The sequence below is a fragment of the Triturus cristatus genome, chromosome 7 (genome assembly GCF_964204655.1).
Source record: "Triturus cristatus chromosome 7, aTriCri1.1, whole genome shotgun sequence".
Taxonomy (NCBI): domain Eukaryota; kingdom Metazoa; phylum Chordata; class Amphibia; order Caudata; family Salamandridae; genus Triturus; species Triturus cristatus.
In genome coordinates, this window is record NC_140590.1 from 1,631,317,850 (window position 1) to 1,631,341,909 (window position 24,060).

General features: G+C 46.5%; 1 protein-coding gene across 1 annotated transcript in view; it reads left to right on the forward strand.

Moving 5' to 3' along the window:
• Positions 1 to 24,060, forward strand: part of PRPF6 (pre-mRNA processing factor 6) — a 349,710-nt gene that overhangs the window by 187,318 nt on the left and 138,332 nt on the right. The window contains exons 14-15 of the mRNA XM_085619664.1: positions 13,978 to 14,116; positions 15,263 to 15,382. Of these exons, the coding sequence (XP_085475790.1) occupies positions 13,978 to 14,116; positions 15,263 to 15,382 (259 nt within the window). The remainder of the gene's footprint in view (positions 1 to 13,977; positions 14,117 to 15,262; positions 15,383 to 24,060) is intronic.

Below are 24,060 nucleotides of genomic sequence, written 5' to 3' on the forward strand. Positions count from 1 at the left end.
CTTAGATGGCAGCACTGCACTTACAGGGCTCAGGAATTTACCTGGGCACTGTAGGGGCACAGGGCTCCTGCTCCTGTGCCCACACCATTGGCATAGGGCACCCAGCTAGAGGGGTGACTGATGTATGCCATGGCAGTGTAGGGGATGGGCATGGCACACAGGGATGTGTGCCATGTCGACTTTGTTTTGGTTTTGCACCCAAACACTCAGCCTGCAAAGGCAGTGTGTGTGTGTGTGTGTGTGTGTGTGTGTGTGTGTGTGTGTGTGTGTGTAAGGGTACAGGGCCTCTAAGGGTGGCACAAGGTGTGCTGCAGCCCTTAGAGGTCTCCCTTGGTCACAAAGCCCAGGGTACTTAGGGTACCATTTACTAGGGCCTGACATGTGGCCAGGATTTGCCAATTGGGGTTTGGTTTGTTTTAGGGAAGGAACATAGGCCCTGGGCACCTGATTGGCAGGAGTCCAGGGCACACTCAGTCAAAGTACATTCAGCAATTCAGCAAAAAGTGGGGGCATACCATACAAGAAAGATGGCACTTTCTCACAGGAGACCCGACATCTCACTTGTAAGGTCGAAACATTGTCAGGAGCAGAAACTGTGCTGGTGGTTGTAACTTGTAAGCAGTTGTGAGCTAAACTGTTCTATAAAAGAAGAAGCTGCCAGGGCCACTGGAAAATTTGCACACGGACCACCCGACTGAAAATATGTGGATGATGACTCGGGAAACCAAGACCACTATAAAGCCCCAAGATCCCTACATCCCAGATGGCCTTGGATTCCAAACCAAGACCATAGACAGGCATAGAAGTAATGGAACTGCTTGGATGCTTTGCTGTATCAACACCGTTGAGTCTGCATCATCTTGTCTCTACCCATATCTGCCCTGTTCTAGTTTAACAGGGATCTGAAGCTGTAACATCTTCATACATTCTGCATCCTGTCTAGTCTAACTAGCTGAGTCAGCATCTTCATTGAGTCACTTCAGCCATCTTTCTAGCTCATAATGTTCCGCAGATATCACAGTTCAAAGTCTGTGTTGCCCTTCCAATCCTGAAGACCTGTTCCTAATTTGGAGCTGTAATTGTTTGGGGTAAATTGGCGACCCATGTTTCCTTAGGGGTCCCCTCTACAAGAAAATGTTCACTGTGACTTGCCAATTATGAGATACCTGTCTCTGAAGTTTAGTACTCCTGGTTCATGTCCTTATGGGTGCTGGCAGAAATGTGACGCAACTGAATAGTGGTCATTGGATCCCTGGTAGCCTATCAAACTTGATACATGAGGTACTTACCACACCAATTATGTCACCATCGATTTTGCTTGAGTTGTACCCATGAAGTTTGGGGGATGCATTGTTGGTTGGAAGGGTTTTTGCTTTATTTATAAGATACTCAGCAGCTGGAGCATTTGCCTACTGTTTTGTCCATTGTTGTACCAAAAGCTGAGACCATTGAACCAGAGTTGCAGACATTTTATAGCAGAGTTACTACAGTACCTCCAATCAATTGAGACTTTGTTTATCAGCTGGATGGTAAATCCGAACATGCACAAGTCCTTCGAGTTCACCAAGCTCACTCCATAAGGATAACATTGTCCATTGTGTCAGTGTCGTACAAATTCTAGGTTCTACTGCAAAAAGTTTGCAAATGCATTCAGGGTGTTGTCCTTGCCCCAGACAGTGCTGGGATCTCCTGGTTTTCTTCCTGTATCTTGATTTGAACTGTTGAGTTCAGTTTAACCTGTAAATGAAAGTGCACTTCTTAGAAGATACGTTACATAAACAGTGGTCCCTCACAGGAAGGATAAGGGAGAAGTAGTAAATATAGAAATAGAATGAGATCTATATTGTGTTGTCCAGCCGGACAAGAATACTTTTAATATGTTGTGAATTTAGACAAGGACAATAAAGTGGAAACAAACTCTGCAACAAGAAAAACAACAAGGGCTCAGCCATATCTTAATGCTTCGAAAAAGAATCATCAAACTGGCAAGCATAAATAAAGGTAAACACCATTCCACAATTCAATGATACATATGATAGTGTCAAGGTGTCAAAGAGTCGACGACCTTTCGATCCCATACATGGAATACCGGGATCATCATCAGGACATAGTCACATGCCAGAGATGGATGCCAACTGCAGGGGATGGTTAGTCCCAAAGTGGAATCGGAGAAATTAGGAGGCAAGCATCTGCTTACCGCATAAACCACAGACCCGGTCCGAGGACCAACCTCCTCACTTTCCTGAAATCTGTGATACGTGTAATCCCAAGAAACATAGCTGAACTGTGCAGAGATAAATTGATTAATCCACTTGCACTAACAAGAAGAATATGCTCTATCACCATAATAGCATTCAAAACCCTCTATTATGCATCTTTTAATGTGATCCCTCTGCCTTAAACCAAGTGAAAAGCCTATGTCATTTCATATGATAAAACAGCTTATTTGACAACAAGCATTTGCAATGCAATAGGTCTTGCATTTATGGGAGTTTGAACTGTTGGCATTGAAAATGACAATGCCTTTTATTTATGTGTTGTTTTTAAAACAGATAAAAAAAGGATAGAATACAATAGTCCAGCACTCCACGCAGAATAAACACCAGTCAAGTTCAAAAAGATTAAAATCCATTCAGCAGGTCTTGTATAAATGTTTCTTTATTCGTAATCTTCTTAAAAAGCACACAACCGTAGCCAACGCGTTTCGTCCCTAAGGACTTCTTCAGAGCGAATATAATGTCAGGAAATTTTTCTTAGTATCCTTCAGACCAATACTGGAGATCAATCATTCTCTCCCAGAACAGCCACCTATAGATTAGTAAAGCGGAATCGGTCTGCGTGGTTATTCAACACTATTGAAGAACCACACGACGGGTGCAGACCGATTCCGCTTTACTAATCGAAACTGTCTAACGCCGAAAACCTGCCTTGTGAACATTCACGATAATTGGATCTCACACTTGTAGGGAGTACGATATTTGAAATTACCAAGGTTATAGGTGGCTGTTCTGGGAGAGAATGATTGATCTCCAGTAATGTTCTGAAGGATACTAAGAAAAATTTCCTGACATTATATTCGCCCTGAAGAAGTCCTTGGGGACGAAACGCATTGGCTTCGGTCGTGTGCTTTTTAAGAAGATTACGAATAAAGAAACCTTTATACAAGACCTGCTGAATGGATTTTAATCTTGTTGAACTTGACTAGTGTTTATTCTGAGTGGAGTGCTGGACTATTGTGTTCTATTTAAAATTGTGGGAATTTCCCTCTGAGGCTTATGGGTATTGAGCCTCAGGTCCCTGGCACCCTGAGATAAGGATTACCCATAACCTGATTTCCGATAGGTGCAGTGATTATTGCCCCATACCCTGTGTCCTTTGTTGTTTATATAGATAAATAAAAGACATTGTCATTTACAATGCCAATAGCTTAAACTCTCGCAAATGCGAGACCTATTGAATTGCAAATGCGTTCAGTGCCTGTGCTATAAAAAAAAAAGCATTAAAAGAGAGCGTGTCCAGGCAGGACAAAGCTATTTGAGAAAATAGTGCTCGGAGGCTGTAATTAAAGCCTACCGAGTAACAACACACGTAACTGGGTGTCGCCATGGGAGGTTACAAAATTAGACAAGACGGTACTAAGGAGGGACTACTAAGCCTATTGACCAATGAACAGCCACGATTTACATAGACAATGACACAAGCCAATAACAAATATGTGCGGAGCTTAAAGTCCCTACCTGAATACATCATGCCTCGCAGTGCAGCGCATGCGCTGCCCAGGCTCGACCTAAAAATGTTGCAAGGAGTGGAACATTCCAAGGACATCACCCTGCAAAGAAACACTTAACTTACTGCTCCCGCTACAGGAGTATCAGACCTCGCAGGAAGAATGCACTCTAAGATATGATGTGAACAAGACTCAATGAAATATGCTGGAGCAATAGGAAGAACTTTTGACATTCTGACTAGCCCACTCGCTGATCATTTACTTTAAACATAATTACAAGCAATAGTACCATTGTTGATGGATTAACAAACATGCAGGGTGAAAAAAGGCGTCCACCGTTTGCAACTCATTATATCAGCAGCGGGTCTTCCCAAATTGTAATTCCACTTTGGTGGCTTAATTTGCGCGTAAAAAGGTGCAACATCCTACCTAAAGGGCTAGTTACCATTGGTGCAGCAGGTACTAAAGCCTATCGAACCCAACCTTCACCGCCCCAACAGGGTATGGGGCTTTCCTTTAGCAAGATGAGCCCCATGGCATCCTTGATACGCAACTGTACACTGGGCTTCTGCAGACCCAGGTGAGGCAGAATTCTACCACAATGCACAGTCCTCACATACTGCTGCCCTCTATGCCATCTTGCAAAGATAGACTTGTCCCTGAGTGGGAAAGCTGTGCACCTGCCTGCAGGAGGGCAGAGCTGAAAGGCCTCAGCCGCTCCTACCAGGCAGCTTTGTTCAGTATTTTACAAGACTGTCTAGCAAGTTTTTTATTTCTAAACACATTATACATGGTTTCAGCGTTTGAATCTTTTGCACCTAGGAAAATTGCTGCAACTGTGTTGGAACAGTTTTGTTTGTTTCCTTTTGGCATGCAGCCTGGTATGTAGTCCCACTGCCGGCACTGTGGAGGCGGCAACACCATCTGAGATCTTAATTCTACCCTTATTCTTCCTTGGCACCAGCTCCTGGGCAAGACAACGAGCTGCTGTGAGCCACTTGGCACAGTATCAAGTAATAAAGCCAAGCACGAGAAAGTCTAGGGCACCATGAGCCCCTACGAATTTCAATCCATGCACTAGTACGACAATAAGGAGCTGGTGCAAAGTATGTCAGCTGACCCTTCAATGCACCAGCACAGCTTAGCACTGTCCTTCCTGTAGCGAGATAGCCAGCAGTAGCCCCCAACGGACTGAGCGCACCTTCAAGAGATCTAGTATTTAAGGCAGAGCCGACATCGCCTCTCAACTTTCACGGTCAACATAACGACCCGCAATGAGCCGGGGCAAGTGCAGAGTATAAAATAGCCAATCACATGCTTATTAAAATACGCAGGGAAGCACTACTAACCAAAAAGAAACATACAATACTACTTTGCTAACCACATTAGAAAGAAAAACTTACGAGCAATCAATGGTTGCAAAATAAGAGTGCCCCATCCCCATAAAATAAATAAAACCTTCACAATCGCATCAGAAAGTCCGTTAACCTGCCAGTGTCTGCACTGATGCACGCCCAGAGGTTCCAGCCTTATCACATGCAGTCATTGAATGGACCTCCGCCTCCCAGCTCCAGTTTCAGACATGGCCTCTTGATGGAAATGCTGCCCCTCTTCTCGGCAGCACAGGCCGCACAAAGTAAATCTAGAGTGAGAATGAATGTACCTTTCAATCGAAGCCAATACATAGTTGAACTGCACAAACAATGTGAGGCGGCCTCGGGCTGTATTCCAGATACAAGCCCACTGCACCCAGGGGCAGGTCAGCATGGGAAGCAGCGTTTACCACGCAGTGTTAGGAGGCCTGAACAGGTTTAAGGACCATAGAAACAATTATATCCCTCGCATCGGGATGGAAAGCCTCCACCCCCCACCAAGATTAGAGAACACTTAGAAGCTGCACCTGATCTCCAAAAGGTAATGTGATTTAACCAAACCATTATTGAACTGAAATGGACCGATCGCAGACAACAGCTGCAGATATCGTGTCCTGCATACCACTTTGCCTACGTCCTGTTAGGGTCACGCAAAGCCCCCGTTTTCCGGAGAAAAATCATAGAGCAGCTGCAAATAATAAAATGTGAGCTCCTATTTCTTGCAGTCACGTTGCATGGCATCAACCTGTAACCTTCCATTTAACAGTGCTGCCCTAAAAGCTGAAACGTGAAAATAATGAAATATTTCTTGTAACCGTCAGTGCATATGACAGATGAAAACGTTTCATTGTGCCTCATAACACGACACAAATTACTGACCCGGAAATCAAATTACTGACCCGGAAATCCACAAATTGAATGTTTTACAAAATAGCACTTGTAACCTTGGGCGTTTGCACAATACACAACTTGCTGTGCTTCCGCGCGGTGTGCTTCTGCTCTGATTCACAGAACTCACCAAACCTTGCTGGCCCATTGAGCGCACTTTGTTGTTTTATAACCCACCCTCCTGATCCGGCGATACCATGAGAGCAGCCTTCTTCCGTCCGCATACCTCGTGGGCGATTCGCCTGCCTCTGCACTCTTACATGCCGGTGTCTGTCTGAAAAGCAGGACAAAGAATGTGGATTTTACTCATGTCCACCCCCATCCTTCGTGTGTGCCATCAGCAAAGGGAGGAGGTCAGGGGCGTCTGTCTGAAAAGCAGAACAAAGAATGTGGATTTTACTCCTGTCCACCTCCATCCTTTGTGTGTGCCATCAGCAAAGGGAGGAGGTCAGGGGCGTCTGTCTGAAAAGCAGAACAAAGAATGTGGATTTTACTCCTGTCCACCCCCATCCTTTGTGTGTGCAATCAGCAAATGGAGGAGGTCAGGGGCGTCTCTGAAAAGCAGAACAAAGAATGTGGATTTTACTCATGTCCACCCCCATCCTTCGTGTGTGCCATCAGCAAAGGGAGGAGGTCAGGGGCGTCTGTCTGAAAAGCAGAACAAAGAATGTGGATTTTACTCATGTCCACCGCCATCCTTTGTGTGTGCCATCAGCAAAGGGAGGTCAGGGGCGTCTGTCTGAAAAGCAGAACAAAGAATGTGGATTTTACTCATGTCCACCCCCCATCCTTCGTGTGTGCCATCAGCAAAGGGAGGAGGTCAGGGGCGTCTGTCTGAAAAGCAGAACAAAGAATGTGGATTTTACTCATGTCCACCCCCATCCTTCGTGTGTGCCATCAGCAAAGGGAGGAGGTCAGGGGCGTCTGTCTGAAAAGCAAAACAAAGAATGTGGATTTTACTCCTGTCCACCTCCATCCTTTGTGTGTGCCATCAGCAAAGGGAGGAGGTCAGGGGCGTCTGTCTGAAAAGCAGAACAAAGAATGTGGATTTTTCCGCAAGTCCACCCCCATCCTTTGTGTGTGCCATCAGCAAAGGGAGGAGGTCAGGGACGTCTGTCTGAAAAGCAGAACAAAGAATGTGGATTTTACTCATGTCCACCTCCATCCTTCGTGTGTGCCATCAGCAAAGGGAGGAGGTCAGGGGCGTCTGTCTGAAAAGCAGAACAAAGAATGTGGATTTTACTCCTGTCCACCTCCATCCTTCGTGTGTGCCATCAGCAAAGGGAGCAGGTCAGGGGCGTCTGTCTGAAAAGCAGAACAAAGAATGTGGATTTTACTCATGTCCACCCCCATCTTTCGTGTGTGCCATCAGCAAAGGGAGGAGGTCAGGGGCGTCTGTCTGAAAAGCAGAACAAAGAATGTGGATTTTACTCCTGTCCACCTCCATCCTTTGTGTGTGCCATCAGCAAAGGGAGGAGGTCAGGGGCGTCTGTCTGAAAAGCAGAACAAAGAATGTGGATTTTTCCGCAAGTCCACCCCCATCCTTTGTGTGTGCCATCAGCAAAGGGAGGAGGTCAGGGGCGTCTGTCTGAAAAGCAGAACAAAGAATGTGGATTTTACTCCTGTCCACCTCCATCCTTTGTTTGTGCCATCAGCAAAGGGAGGAGGTCAGGGTGCCCAAATCACTCTCGTTGATCTGAAAAGTCAAATTAAAGTGCACATTCGTCCACTTGCTCTACGCCTCTCTCATCACAATTCAATTAAGAAAGTACACGCTGTGGCGGAAAATGAGGCGAGCGTTGACTCCCCCCACCCCCCCATAGATCAAGGTGACTAAAGATATAGGGCCAGATGTAGGTAAGTTCAATTTTGCGAGTCCTTAATAGCGTTTTTTAACGAATCGCTATTAAGAATTCGCAAAATTGAATGTAGGTAGGAATCGCAAAAATATTTGCAATTCCTTATGATTCCTTAATTGCGAATCGCAAATTGAGATTCGCCATCAAGGAATCCCAGACCATTCATTCCTATGGGCCATAATGCCCATAGAAATTAATAGGATTTGCGCCCGCAATTTGAGAGTCACCAAGAGGCACTCGCAAATTGCGGGCGCATTTTCAAGGGTGCAAGGGTTCCAAAAGGACACCCTGTTGCACCCCTGAAATGTGCATATGTGCACATGTGGCGCACATACATGCCCTAAGGGCATGTATGTGTGCCACATGGCACTTTGTAAAAAGCTGTAAAGTGCTTTTTGAAATTAAATAGCAAAATACCACCAACTTGAAGTTGGTGGTATTTTGCGATTCCTTAAGGCAAAATCGCAATTTGCGATGCCTACCAGCATAGCATTTAGGGAATCGCAAATAGCGTTTCTCTAAATACTTGAGCAAAATAAGGAATCGCAATTTTGCGATTCCTTATTTTGTGAGTAGGTTAAAACTTACCTACATTTCAGCGTTTGCGCTCGCTATTTGGCTTCCTACATCTGGCCCATAGTGGCTTTGGATTTGGTGAGTGCAACTGATAGGGGGGAATCTTAGAGTTCCTTTTATTTTGACTAAACGTCTGATTTAGAGTTTTGCTGAATTTTTCACTGGTGTTCTAGGAAGGTTGAGGAGGTCTCAAATTTCTATTGTTATTCCCACATCAACATCTTGCAGTTATACGATGTGTCCCTGGAATGAGAAAAAGCCATACGACCTAGGGCTACTGAGTTCTCTTCTGGTGGTTTTTCCACAATTCTAGCGACATTTCCACCTGGTTAGAGCTAATGCTGTGGCAGGTATACCACAACTCATAACAAAAACCTAAATATTCTACCCAGTCTAGTGCATTACTTTCTTTTTGTAGGTTGTAGGAAGCTGGCTCTTTACATAGTATATCAAAAAGAGATATACTGTGCCACGAGTCCAGGTATTCCCGCATGAGTAGACAAGGGCTTGCTCCAGCACTCCCAAGGTGCTCTTCTAGGGATTAGTGCGGTCAAGTAGCCTAAAGGCTTATCAAAGGAGTGTTCTGCATATGCTAATACACACAATATTCAATAAATGATGCACATGACTCAAGAAGGCGATCCACACCAATTTATAAAAATAACACATATATATATATGTATATATATATATATATATATTCACTGAAAAAACCATAGGTTTCACACATGTTATAGTTAGCGGAAAATTTACTGATAAAAAACCAGTGAAATTGCCCCGTTATAGTTAGTGCTGGCAACTATAACTCACGCGACCGCAATCCTCTGCTGATGCTAATACTGTATTTAGACACTTATTTGCCCATGTCTTCTTCCATACATTTTTAGCTATACATATATTACAAATATTTTTTTTTCATAAAGACACATATGTCATCAGCAGAAGATTGCGGTCGCGTGAGTTATAGTTGCCAGCACTAACTATAACGGGGCAATTTCACTGGTTTTTTATCAGTAAATTTTCCGCTAACTATAACGTGTGAAACCTATGGTTTTTTCAGTGAATTTGCAAGGTTTTTTAAATGCTAATTCCTAACTATAACGTGTGTGAAACCTATGGTTTTTTCAGTGAATTTGTACGGTTTTTTAAATGCTAAGTTACTTTACGCCATTCGAGGCGTGCGCGCCCACTTAACGCAGTTCGTTCCGTGCACGGTTTTTATCAACTTTAATAAGCCCTGTACATTTGGTGGCCTTCGGCCACCAAAAGCACAGGGGGTGGGGTCAATGTGGATAGTGTTTTTTTTTATTTCGATTTTATAATTTCATGTTGCCAAAATTTAGTTTTTTTTACCTATTAATAAGCCCTGTACATTTGGTGGCCTACGGCCACCAAAAGCACAGGGGGTGGGGTAAGTGTGGATAGTGGTTTTTTTTTTTTTTTTTTTTTTTTACCGTACGCTTACGGTAAGCGTACGGTAAGCGTACTCGGCGAAATTGCCGAAAAAAAAATAAAACCGTTTTTGCTCTTGGGGGATGTTTGGGGACTCCCTCAACATGACTATGTGGGAGGGAGTTGTCAAAACAGCCCCGTAACATGTTTTTGGCCATGTTGTTTGATAAACAACACTCAGTGCGAGAGACAAAATGGCGGCCGCCGCTTCCTGGTTTCGGCCGATTCGAATGTTTACTAAGATCTAAGAGCCAATCAGAATCGCGCTCGCGCACGCCACCGTACGCTTACGGTAAGCGTACGGTAAGCGTACCGTAAGCGGGCTCAGATATATATATTGATTTAAAGGCTATTTTCTCAGAATCTACTGAACGGATTTACACCAAACCTACAAAAGGCACTTCCTTGACCTAGGGACTACCTCTCTGCCAAATTTCTAGTAATTCTGTTCAGCCGTTCGGGCTGTAGCTCGCTCTAAAGGTCCTATGGAAAAATGCATGGGAAAAACGCGTTTTGGGACCCCCCTTTTATCTCAGCCCCCGCTTGACGAATCCCCCCGAGACTTTCAGGGTAGGAGCGGAGCGTAGCGCCCCACCTATTTTGAGAAATTCGCGAGGATTCATCGACCGGCGCCAAAGTTATTCAAAATAGAATGTTGAGGTTTTCCTATGGAAAAGGGGTCCTAACTATAACTACCTACTGGCGACCGCCAGTAGGTAATATATATATATATATATATATATTTTATACCAAATGCCCTGAAGCTTTCACAGAACGCACTCGGCAGCAGGCCCACCTTCCGGTTATTTATTGGCAACTCTCCTTTGCATCCAAGTCCACTGAGGGCGGATAAACTAATTAAGAGACATTTAAATAAAAGGAAAGCAATTTGTACTCACTTGCAAGCTGCCTATGAAGAAGGGACGAAGAGTCTTGAAACGCGTCAGGCTAAAGCTAACTAATGGACTTGGATGCAAAGGAGAGTTGCCAATAAATAACCGGAAGGTGGTTATATCACATCAGAATCAATATGATCAGGTAAAAATGTTTTGCGAGAGAAATACTTTTACGTTTAGAATGTCAACACTTAATTCATTTTTCAGAAGTTGCAATTTAATCATATAGGAGGTAAAACAAGTTCGACATTCAGGTAGAGTACAGCGACTTATGAGACTAATCTCCTGGACTTAAGATGAGTATGGGACTAGGTCCAAGGCAGCACCAGCAGGTCACCTCCAGCTCCACAAGGGTGGGTGGGTGCAGTGGTACAAAACAGCATCGGGTGTCCATTGGAAGTCAATGGGGATTGGTCTCTGTGAGCTGCATGGTTGAACTGGGGGGCCATTCGGGTTGAACCAACAGGGGGGCTTAGGCCTCATGATGCTTGGGGATTTGGGGGATTCCATTGGTCCTTTTCTCCACGGCCCAGGGCGCCGGGGTGTCTTTAGGCGTCGGGCTTTTCTTACCAGGAGCTGTTGCAGTAGAGGGGGCCTGTGAAAAGAGGCTGCAGGTGGAGTCGAGATGTCCACAGTGGGGAAACCCAAGGTGGGCTTCAGGTATAGAGGGTCAGGGGACCACGTTGGCACCATTGCCCCAACTTCAGCTGAGGCTAGGCAGCTCAGGTTAAGTGGTGCTTTCTGCAGTTGGGTTCTCGCGTTCTTGGGGCCTCACAGTTCTTGTCTTGGTACCTGCAAGATGCAGGGCAACAGCTCCGCTGCTCCACAGGAGTTCCTGAGTTTTGGAGAAGTGCTGGCTATTCTCCCAGGCTTTGGAGGATCAGCAGCTTCCAGGGCAAGACAACTTTGGCGCAATTTTCAAGAATAGGATAACAGGCTATCAGGGCTGATGCCAGGTCAGTTGCTTCTTCTGCAGCTCTTGCTTTCACAGCTCTTCTGTCCTTCTTCTTCTTTTGATTGGCATGATCTGCTTCTCTGGGGTGTTAAGGGAATGTAAGATAATTGTCAATGGGCTACCTACCCTTGGGGGTCACTACGCCCCCTATATGACCACTTCCTGTGGGAAGTGAGCATACTCTATCACAGAATTCCTAAGTTTGCCATCACCAAGATGGCTAACTTTGAAAAGTTGCCCCCACTTCAGGTAGTCCACCTTAGGGGTGGCACTAGCCTGAGGGTGGACATGAGTATCTGACTTGCTAATTTTTCTGCCTGTCCAGGTGCCAAATGGCTCTGGACAAAGGGATCTGATTCCTCTCCTGTGAGAGAAGCCAGATTCGCAAACCAAATGCAGTGGGCTCTTAGAAGCTCCCCTGCCTCGGAATGCTAATCTGCAGGTCATCCTGTGGGAGCCGGAGCAGGCTTGGTTTCTTCCCTCCTGAGAGCAAAGGCCCTCACCCTTGGGTGTCAGAAACTCGTTATCTGGTGACAGACTGGAGAAAACCAATCAGTCAGCACACCAGTAGCTGGTAGGTGTCAGGGAGCACCTCTAAGGTGCCCTCTGTGTGCATGCATTAATAAATCCAACACTGGCATCAATGTGGGTTTATTAATATGAGATGTTTGATACCAAACTTCCCTAATATCAAAGAAGCCATAATGTAGCTGGGCAACTCTTTTTCACCAGTGTCCAGCACATGCTTTAAAATGGCTTCCCTGTTCACTTGCACTGGTAGTAATGGAACTGCCCAGCACAGGGGCATATCTTCTCATGTAGATATGTCCTCACATGTAATATTAAGCACCCTGCCTTAGGGCTGTAAGACCTGCTGTAGGTGTAACTTACAAATATTACATGCAGTATTATGGGACGTGGCACACAGGGATGTGTCTCATGTTGTGTTTTCACTTTTGTCTGCACCAAAATACGCAGCCTGCAATGGCAGTCTTGCATGAGTTTGGTGGGGTGTCCATAAGGGTGGCACAATTTGTGCTGCAGCCCTTAGGGACCCTCTTCAATACCTCAGGCTCTAGGTACCTGGCGTACCATTTACCAGGGACTTACAGAGGGTATTAATTCATTGCTAATTGAGGAACCAATAGCACAGTTTTGGGAAAGTGATCTAGTACTGGGGACCTGATTAGCAAGAACCCAGTGCACTTCCACTCGAAATCAAATACCAAGCAAAAAGTGGGGGTGACCATGTCAAAAAGAGGCACTTTGCTACATAGATGTTGGGTTAATGTGGTCTTTCAAAGTACAAATTTGCCGAAAGATTGAGAGTCTGAAAGAGAAGTGAAATTAAGTCTGATCTGTCATAACAAAGGATGGGTGTGAGCAAGGGCTAACTCTTGACTCACTCTGACTGACCTGAATGCTCTCCAGGCACTTGGAAAAACGTATTGTGTTGATAAGAGATTATGGACTGGGGATCCTGTCCCACCATCCTCTGCTGGCTCTTCTCCTTCAATACCTCTCCCAACGCCCTCACCCTGAAGCCACCAACTTCTGTAAATTGAGAGGGAGGGGCAAGTTGGAGTCACTGGGGGTCTGCCTTGCAGTGACCACCGCCCTAACTTCCAACTGGAGCAAAATTCATATTCCTACTCAAAATACCACCACCACACTGTCTACTATGTCAAAAAGCAGGGTGGTGTGGAGTTGGGGACATGTGTTGGGGAAACGATTTTCCTCTGGTGGTGTGCTCAGCATTAGGTGATTTTTCTGGTGGCTGCACACCTTTCAAGGTTGCTCAAAGTGAGGGAGCATGCTCTGAGTCATCTCTCCTTGTAGGACCACAAGTGGAAATTACATCCTGAACAGATTTGCATGATCTTCTCCGGATTGATATGCCCATATATGGGTCTGGTCACCGTGGCTCATAACAGGAAGTGCCCTCCATTGTGTGCCTTACATTCCCCTCTGAATGTTAGCGACAGTCTGTGCAGCCCTGTTGTCCTTTTTAATGCCTCAAAATAAGGTTCTCTCTGTAATTTGGAGTAGTGAAAGAGGTGCATTTATGAAAAGTGGGGCCTACCGCTCCACAATTATGAGTTAACCATAATTTAGCTTATTCAAAGCTCTACATGAGAGGGTAAAAGGTTACTTTAAGTCTGCTAATAAAAACAATTGCCATGCAAGTAAAAAACTTGGTAAGAGTGAAAGAACAAGAATATACTTACTCACTTTGTCTTTCTCATTTTAGGGAATCCTTGGAGGCTCTCCTACAGAGAGCTGTGGCTCATTGCCCCAAAGCAGAAGTCTTGTGGTTGATGGGTGCCAAATCGAAATGGTTGGCTGGAGACGTGCCGGCCGCCAGAAGCATTCTAGCTCTGGCCTTTCAGGTCTGTTTTCATTTTACGCAATGTATTTCCATTCCAGGGCTCTGAAATGAGAAAGGGAATGCAGCAGCAAATCATAGTTGGTTTAAAAAAAAAAAAAAACTGTAGTGGTTTTTTAATTTGCAGTACTCTGACTCTTAGCATGAGACCTTGGATAACTTTTATTGAGTAATAAAAGTATGTCTTGGTGAGGGCATGTAGACATGGATGTACATTGAGAAAATATATGTATGAATAATTGTTCTGCTGTGTGGCACGGCTCAGACACAGCAAAGAGATAATTTGAAGGGAATACGTGTAATTGTGTGCTGCATTATACAGTTTGACCCTCGAGTTTAAAGTGGATCTCTGTCTGGATTTGTACAGAATCTGACCCCCAACTACGATTTCAGCAAGCGACCTTAAACTCCTGAAACACTCTCCAACTCTCCAGAAAGCTGTTCTACACATACACTTTTTTAGATTAGAGAACATGAGTATTTGCAAATTGGCAGCATAATCATTGTAGAACACCAGTGCAGGACGACATCATATTCTTTTTCTGTTGCTTGCCAGTTGTCTCAAACAGTCAGTTATTTCAGTTTGCTTTAATGCAGTATATTTGCAATGATGAAACTTGTTCCATTAACCAGCTACACCACTGCATTTGCCTCGCACCAAGTTTATGGTCAAAAGAGTGGCATTCTAGCGCACTCCAGGAGGTCTTGATCCTTTTCTTACGATCACCATCCATGCTAAAAGGTAGGAATGGTTCATAGCAGGATGTTGTCCTGATTTTCAGCTATCTCGGTTTTTAAGAAATTGACTGGAAGGTGCTTTTCTCCTTAGTTATTATGTACTATTTCACTGCTATTGCTGAGCTATTGAGAATGTCAGCTATAGATTAAAAGTGATTCTTCTAACAATGTCAATGATGGGCTAAGTTGATTGAGAAAACGAAAATAAAGGTTGGGCTTTTCAGGTTGCGTGTTAATAAAAACATGACCAAAAGCATTTTAGGAGTCATCAATGCATCCATCTGGCAATAGGCAACAGTAGATACAGGTGCAAAAGGGATACATTTCCCCCCTAAATTGCTAAGAGTGAGAAGGCAAGTGTTGAAAACGTCCATGATTAACTGTGTCTGTCACTTTGAATGTATTCCTGCAGGCCAACCCGAACAGTGAGGAGATTTGGCTGGCTGCTGTGAAATTGGAGTCTGAGAACAATGAATATGAAAGAGCCAGGAGGCTGCTGGCCAAAGCTCGGAGCAGCGCGCCAACAGCCAGGGTAAGGACACGCAAGAGCGATAAAGTGCATTAAGGGAGGGCGCAATGCATCAAGGTGGAAGACAATAATTAGGCTGTTGGCTAAGGCTGGAAAGAGTGCATCTACTGGGAAAAGGTGTGCAGTGCTTCTGTGTTATATGCAATAGTTTGGGGTATGAGAGGATTAGGAGCCAAGATAGAAGACAATAATTAGGCTGTTGGCCAAGGCTGGGAGGAGTGCATGGACTGGTAAAAGATGTGCAGTGCTTCTATGTTAAATGTAAAAGATTTTGGTGTGAGAGTTTTAGGAGTCAATACTTGTAGCAGTTTGTTAACTGCAGGTCCAAGGTCCCTAGGGCAGGGGCGATGTGCAATGCATAAAAGTTATTGGCCGTGTTTAGCTGTGGGAGAGTTAGGAGGCTGCTGCCCAAAGTTCGGGAGTGGTCCACCTAGCTGCAATTAGGACACTAGATAAATAAAAAAGCATGCATGTTCTGAGGATAAGTGGCCCTTCTCAAGAGGGTGATCACTGTATCAGATGTGAGTAATGAAGCATTTCAGGCTTCCGTCACAGTGTATTCAGAATAGGAGTCTTTGTAAAAGACTGCAATAGTGCTTGACCTGGTATTTAACAGACCTTTGTACAACATTACAAATGATCAAGCTTTCCCAATGTTCCAGCAAGTTCCCTATGCATCATGTCTGCTTCATTTTATAGAGTGATCCAAGTTCGTTGGTTAGCCACATGATTACATAAATTGAACGCCTATTAATGCTGTTTCTCTTCATGGTTGTTCAGTGGTATATGTGTTCACTGTTTGGATGCTGTTTGCATAGAACTCATGGATTGCTTCTCCTACCAGTTCCTTTTGGTGGTGCTAAGTACATGTTTGAGGTGATTTGTTCTTTTGGCAATGTAAAAAAGCTTAAATATTGATGGATGACTCCGCTTTTTCGTACATTTTTGGGTGGAGGGAGTTTGCTCCCTGTTCAACATAACATCCTCCCCAATCTCTTGTTGAACAGGTGAAGGACGGGATTTCAGCCGTGTGTATGATTTCTGAAATCCCAATAACCATTTACCTCCCCAAACAGGAGCAGGGATTTTGAGTCTGTACAGGTGCGAATGGGAGGTAACTATTTGTCTGCTCACATCTCAGAGCTTTGCTGCTGCCTGAAGGGGTAGGTTTCACATTCAGCTGTGGGTTCTGAGAAGGACAGCTGGCTTACGTCGCCACTCTTTTCTACAGCCTTGAAGGGAAAGGTTGAAACCCGGGGGGTGCACTTTGGAGGCAGCACTGTGACTGCTTCACATCCTAAAGCCTTCTGCTCTCTACTTGTTATGCCCAGGTTGTAGCATGTTCCTGACAGACTTTGGATTAAGGAGCTTATCAAAGTGACAAATGTTAATGATGCATTCAGCGCTAACGGTGCAGCACAGGCAGGTTGTGAGAAAGTGGCTCTGTATATACTGTTCCCTAATAGGTACAGGGTGTACAGAGTCCACAGTCCCCCAGAGGCTGATAGAGGTCAAAGTTAGGTATGACCTTACTCTCAAAAGTGGTAGCTTGGTCGAGCAGTAAGGCAGTACCAGAGGACAGTGTAAAGCATTTATTGTACACACTCAGTCAGCAAATGGTTTCACACACTCAATAACTGAACTCTAGGCCAATGATTTGTATATATAAAATATATGCTTGTTTTATTTTTAGAACCACAAAGGGGGTAAAAATATACTTTCTCAGAATGAGAGGTTGAATATAAATACTTTTGTTTCAAGCAATAAATTTGTGTAAACAGTCACAGTTGGTTGCAATAAACAATCCTATTTCCTAAACATAACAATGCATTGAGCTCAATGGTAAATTTAGGTTATTTGTAATAAATTACTTTTCAGATTACTTTTGGAATTCCAGGTCTGGATCCTAGAACCAGCCTGGGGTCAGTATTCAGAATCAAGTGATGAAAGTCGACTTAATAACTGTAATGATTTTTAAATAATATTTAGCTATTTCAAAAGTTAGCACTTAGAAAATATTTCACAGAAAACATTCAATGGATCTCTATGGCAAGAAATTCAAATTGCAGGTAGAGTACTTAATCGTTACTTTAGTAATCCAGGACTGGGTGCCTAGACCCAGGACTGGGGTCCTTATCAAAAGCAGGTAAGTAATTTCGTTTGCAGAATTGGTACGATTTTAAAAGAATATTTCAAATTTGCAAAAGTAGACACTTAGAAGAAATTTCACAGAAAAGCAGACAATGGTTTCCTATGGGAGAAAAATGAGTTAGAAGTAAGTATAGTTGTGAACACTTTTCGGAGTCAGGGCTGGGCACCAAGATCCAGCACTGGGAGCTCACCTAGGAGCAGGTGAGTAAATTCGTTTTTGTCACTTGGCTGATTTTTGGTGAATTTTTGCAGTTTTGAAAAGTTCACACTTAGAAGATTTTTGAAGAAAAAGCCAGTCAATGTTACCCTATGAGGAAAATGAAGTTAGCGGTTTAAGGGTAAGTACTCGACTGGTAGTGTTGAAATTCCGGGCATGGACTCAGGGGTCCCCCAGTGTCAGGTAAGCACAGTTGATTCACCCTCAGCGGTTTCAGGACGGCCGGGTGCAGAGAGAGTTGGGCCCAATGTTATCCTATGAGGGATAGGGGGGCCTTGGTTGGTGGCTGCTGTCTGGCAAGCCACGCGGCTGTGGGAGCTGGGCTCCTGGTCACTTACTCAGGGCAAGTGGGGAAGTAGGTTAGAGTAGAGAGGGCACTGCCAGGGCCACTCGGGCGGCTGGGTGCAGGGTGCTTTTGAGCCTTAGGGCGCTCAATGGAAATCAATGGGAATATTCCGGTTTGGAAAGAGGCTGCAGGCTCGGGGACGAGGATGTTTCAGGTGCCACCACCACTTCGAGAGGTAAGTTGGGTAGTTGTAGGTTAGGTGGGTACCCCGGGATTGGGCACAGGGGGTCGCAGGGCGCCGGGTGCAGGGGTGCCTTTTGACGTCGGGAATCTTACCCTCTGGTTGATCGCGGCTGGGGTGGCACTTGGTTCTGAGGCTGCAGGCTTCTTCCGGGATGTCGAGGGGGGTCCTTGGGTGCCGGACTCTGGGTCACAGTCGCCGTGGGGTCGTCCTCTGGGTCTTTGTCCACTCCGGCACTGGCCAGGCTTGGCTGGTGCAGAGTGTGTTGGGTCCGCGGTCCCGGGCTGGTGCCAGGGATAGCAAGTAGGTTTCTTGAGTAGAGCCTCTACTCGTGGGAGTCCCAGGGGCTTAGAGCTAAAGGGTAGCCAGGTCCTCCGGGGTTGGTGAGGTTGCTGGCCACGTGGGATGCCGCGCTGGTGCAGGTTCGAGAGTCGACAGGCCGGTAGGGCTGGGGCCAAAGCAGTTGGTGTCTTCTTCTCTTTTTAGCAGCTGCAGGGCAGGTCTTTGTTCTTCTTGCTCTTCTTGTCGTTTTTCTTTCTGGAATCTGAGGAAGGAAGGTTCAGGGGGCCCCTAAATACTAGATTTAGGGGCGTTACAGGTAGGTGAAGGCCAGGGACCAATGGGTCCTTGTCCTGGGGTGGGTACACCCCCTATCCTGCCTCTCTCCTGTGGGAGGGGGGCAGTAGCCTAATCCTGATAGGGTAGGGCCTCCCATCTTCAAGATGGCGAGAGCCCGGAGATGTGCTTCACCTCGCCTCCCCCACCTGAGGGGTGGGGTGGGCAGGCTGGCACATCCCCTGGCATTGTATGGGGTTTCCGGCCAAGCTTCCCGCCAGAGTGGGGGGTTGCAGTGGCCTGGGGAAACTCCAACTGGCGGCATGCCTTTGAAGCTTCCCTTTGCTCATCCTGGGGGAGGAGATTTCTCACCTCACCCAGGATGTGCATTGTTGCAGGCCCGGGAGAGCAGGGGCTCTCCCACCCAGGGGTCCAGCAACGTGTCTGCTGTGTGGCAGCCTGGGCAGCCTCAGAGCAGACGTGGATTGCAAGTTAGCTGTAAGGGGGCATCTTCTAAGATGCCCTCTGGGGTGCTTAGTACATTAAATCCTACACTGGCATCAGTGTGGGTTCAATGTGCTGAGAAGTTTGATACCAAACTTCCCAGGCTTCAGTGTTGCCAATATGGTGCTGTGGAGCTCGTGTTTGACAAGCTCTCAGCACCATGTATTCTTAAGTGACAGCACTGCACTTACAGTGCCCAGGAATGGACCCGGGTACTGTAGGGGCACAGGGCTCCTGCTCCTGTGCCCACACCATAGGCGTAATGCACCCAGCTAGAGGGGTGGCTGACATATGCCTTGGCAGTGTAGGTGATGGGCATGGTACACAGTGATGTGTGCCATGTCGACTCTTTGTTTTGTCCTGCACCCAGACACTCAGCCTGCAAGGGCAGTGTGTGTGTGTAAGGGTACAGGGCCTCTGAGGGTGGCACAATGAGTGCTGCAGCCCTTAGAGGCCTTCCCTGGTCACAAGGCCCTGGGTACCTAGGGTACCATTTACTAGGGGCTGACATGTGGCTAGGGTTTGCCAATTTGGAGTTTGTGTGGTTTAAGGAAGGAACATAGGCCCTGGGCACCTGATTGGCAGGAACCCAGGGTACACTCAATCGAAGTACATTCAGCAATTTAGCAAAAAGTGGGGGCATACCATGCAAGAAAGATGGCACTTTCTCACACAACCCCCCCCCAAACGAAAGGTGATGAGACTAACCTTGTCCTATGGAGTCTTCATTGTCTAAGTGGAAGAACCTGGAAAGTCCATCTGCATTGGCATGGGCAGTCCCTGGTCTGTGTTCCACTTCAAAGTCCATTCCCTGTAGGGAGATGGACCACCTCAGTAGTTTTGGATTTTCCCCTTTCATCTGCATTAGCCATCTGAGAGGTCTGTGGTCAGTTTGAACTAGGAAGTGAGTGCCAAACAAGTATGGCCTCAGCTTCTTCAGGGACCAAACCACAGCAAAGGCCTCCCTTTCAATGGCACTCCAACGCTGCTCTCTAGGGAGTAGTCTTCTGCTTATAAAAGCAACAGGTTGGTCTTGGCCTTCATCATTGGTCTGGGATAGGACCGCTCCTATCCCTAGCTCAGAGGCATCAGTCTGCACTATGAACTGCTTGGCATAATCTGGAGCTTTTAGAATTGGTGCTGAGCACATTGCTTCTTTTAGGGTGTCAAAAGCCTTTTGACAACTAACTGTCCAGTTAACTTTCTTGGGCATTTTCTTGGAGGTGAGTTCTGTGAGGGGGGTCACAATGGACCCATACCCCTTCACAAACCTCCTGTAGTACCCAGTCAAGCCAAGGAATGCCCTGACTTGGGTCTGGGTTGTTGGAGCTATCCAGTCCATGATGGCCTGGATTTTAGGTTGTAAGGGCTGTACCTGGCCTCCACCTACAAGGTGGCCCAAGTACACCACAGTGCCCTGCCCTATCTGGCATTTGGATGCCTTGATAGTGAGACCTGCCCTCTGCAGAGCCTCTAAAACCTTCCCAAGGTGGATCAGGTGATCCTGCCAGGTGGAGCTAAAGACAGCAATATCATCAAGATAAGCTGCACTAAAGGACTCCAACCCAGCCAGGACATGGTTCACCAACCTCTGGAAGGTGGCAGGGGCATTCTTTAACCCAAAGGGCATCACAGTAAACTGATAATGCCCATCAGGGGTGGAGAATGCTGTCTTTTCTTTTGCTCCTGGGGCCATGCCAATCTGCCAGTACCCTGCAGTTAAGTCAAAGGTACTGAGAAATTTGGCAGCCCCCAATTTGTCTATCAGTTCATCTGCTCTTGGGATAGGGTGAGCATCTGTCTTGGTGACAGAGTTGAGCCCTCTATAGTCCACACAGAACCTCATCTCTCTCTTCTCACCCTGTTGATGAGGTTTGGGGACCAGAACCACTGGGCTAGCCCAGGGGCTCTCTGAAGGCTCAATGACCCCTAACTCCAGCATCTTGCTGACCTCAGCTTTGATGCTTTCCTTGACTTGATCTGACTGTCGATAGATTTTGTTCTTGACAGGTGCACTGTCACCAGTGTCCACATCATGGGTACACCAGCTTGTCAGACCAGGGGTCAGGGAAAAGAGGCTAGCATATTGTTGCAAGACTTGCTTGCAGTCAGTCTGCTGTTGGGCAGAGAGGGTGTCTGAGAAAATCACACCATCTACTGACCCATCTTTTGGGCTGTAGGATAGGAGGTCAGGGAGTGGCTCACTCTCTGCTTCCTGTTCTTCATCAGTCACCATCAGCATGGTGATGTCAGCCCTATCATTGTAGAGTTTAAGGCGGTTCACATGGATGACCCTTTTGGGTGTCCTGCTAGTGCCCAGGTCAACTAGATAGGTGACCTCACTCTTTCTCTCTAGGATAGGGTAAGGGCCACTCCATTTGTCTTGGAGAGCCCTTGGTGCCACTGGCTCCAAAACCCACACCTGTTGCCCTGGTTGAAATTCAACCAGTGCAGCTTTTTGGTCATACCAGTGCTTCTGGAGCTCCTGGCTGGCCTCAAGGTTCTTGGATGCCTTTTCCATATACTCATCCATTCTGGACCTTAGGCCAAGCACATAGTCCACTATGTCTTGTTTGGGTTCCTGAAGAGGCCTCTCCCAGCCCTCTTTTACAAGACATAGTGGTCCCCTTACAGGATGACCAAACAGAAGTTCAAAGGGTGAGAAACCTACTCCCTTCTGTGGCACTTCCCTGTAAGCGAAAAGCAAGCATGGTAACAGGACATCCCACCTCCTTTTGAGTTTCTCAGGGAGTCCCATGATCATACCTTTCAATGTCTTGTTGAACCTCTCAACAAGGCCATTGGTTTGTGGGTGGTAGGGTGTAGTAAACTTGTACTGCACTCCACACTCTTTCCACATGTGTGTTAGGTAAGCAGACATGAAGTTGGAACCTCTGTCTGAAACCACCTCCTTAGGAAAACCCACCCTGGTGAAGACACCCAGGAGGGCCTTGGCTACTGCAGGAGCTGTAGTAGTCCTAAGTGGAATTGCTTCAGGGTACCTAGTAGCATGATCCACTACTACTAGAATGAATTTGTTCCCTGAGGCTGTGGGAGGTTCAAGTGGACCCACAATGTCCACACCTACCCTTTCAAAGGGGACCCCCACCACTGGTAGTGGAATGAGGGGGGCCTTTGGGTGGCCACCTGTCTTGCCACTGGCCTGACAGGTAACACAGGAGCTGACAAACTCCTTCACCTTTTGGTGCATCTGGGGCCAGTAAAAGTGACTCACTAACCTTTCCCAAGTTTTGGATTGCCCCAGATGTCCAGCTAGGGGGATGTCATGAGCCAAAGTTAGGAGGAACTCCCTGTACTTCTGTGGCACTACCACCCTCCTGGTGGCTCCAGGAGTGGGGTCTCTTGCCTCAGCATACAGTAATCCCTCTTCCCAATAAGCTCTGTGGGTACCACTGACATCTCCCCTGGCTTCTGAAGCAGCTTGTTGTCTCAGGCTTTCAAGAGTGGGACAGTCTCGCTGGCCCTGGCACAGCTCTTCCCTAGAGGGTCCCCCTGGGCCCAAGAGTTCAACCTGGTAAGGGTCAAGCTCCATGGACTCAGTTCCCTCAGGGGTATCTACATCCTCTCCAGGGGGAGAGGGGTTCTGAGTGTTTGGCTGTACAGAAGCTGGTCCCCCAGTCTCCTTGCCCTTCCTCTTGGTTGGTTGGGCCATTATTCCAGGCTCCAAACCTACTTTTTCACCCTTCCTCTTGCTCTGTGCTCTGGTTTGCACACACGCCAATTCAGGGATGCCCAGCATGGCTGCATGGGCCTTTAACTCAACTTCAGCCCAGGCTGAGGTTTCCAGATCATTTCCAAGCAGGCATGCAGCTGGCAACTTTGGAGAGACCACTACCTGTTTCAGGCCAGTAACCCCCCCCCAGCCTAATGTTACCATGGCCATGGGATGACTAGTGGTGACACTGTCAGCGTTGGTGACTGGGTAAGACTTCCCAATCAAGTATTGCTCAGGGGAAACCAGTGTGTCTTTCACCATAGTGACACTGGCACCTGTATCCCTCAGAGCTTCTACCCTAGTTCCATTTACCCAGGGGTACTGTAAGTATTTCTTTAAGTTGGGGGGCCACACAGCCACAGTGGCAAACTCCACTTCTCCCAAGGAGACTAAACTTGCTTCAGTGTGTTCCCAGATTTGCTCAGGGTACACCTCTGATCCCATTTGTATACTTGCTGCCCCAGGAGTGGCTGTACTGGGTGCCTTAGGGGCTTTGTTTTGGGGGCAAGATACAGTTAGGTGTCCCTGCTTCTTACAGGTATTACACCAGGCCTTTAAGGGATCAAAGTTCTTCCCCCTATATGGTTGGGGCACATAGGGAGTAGTTTGGGTCCCACCCACCTGAACAGGTTTTTGGGGCCCTTTGGAAGACTCAGACTTTTTATCTTGGGGATTCTCACCACCTTTCCCCTGGGGAGGTTTTGTGACCACCTTCTTTTGGTCACCCCCAGTGGTTGTCTTGGTCACCCTAGTCTTGACCCAGTGGTCTGCCTTCTTTCCCAATTCTTGGGGAGAAATTAGACCTAGGTCTACCAAATGCTGATGCAACTTTTCATTTGTGCAGTTACTCAAAATATGTTCCTTCATGAATAAATTGTACAATCCAGTAAAATCCTGCACACCATGTCCAGCTAACCAACCATCCAGTGTCTTCACTGAGAAATCTACAAAATCAATCCAGGACTGGGTCTGGGTTTTGTGAGCCCCCCTG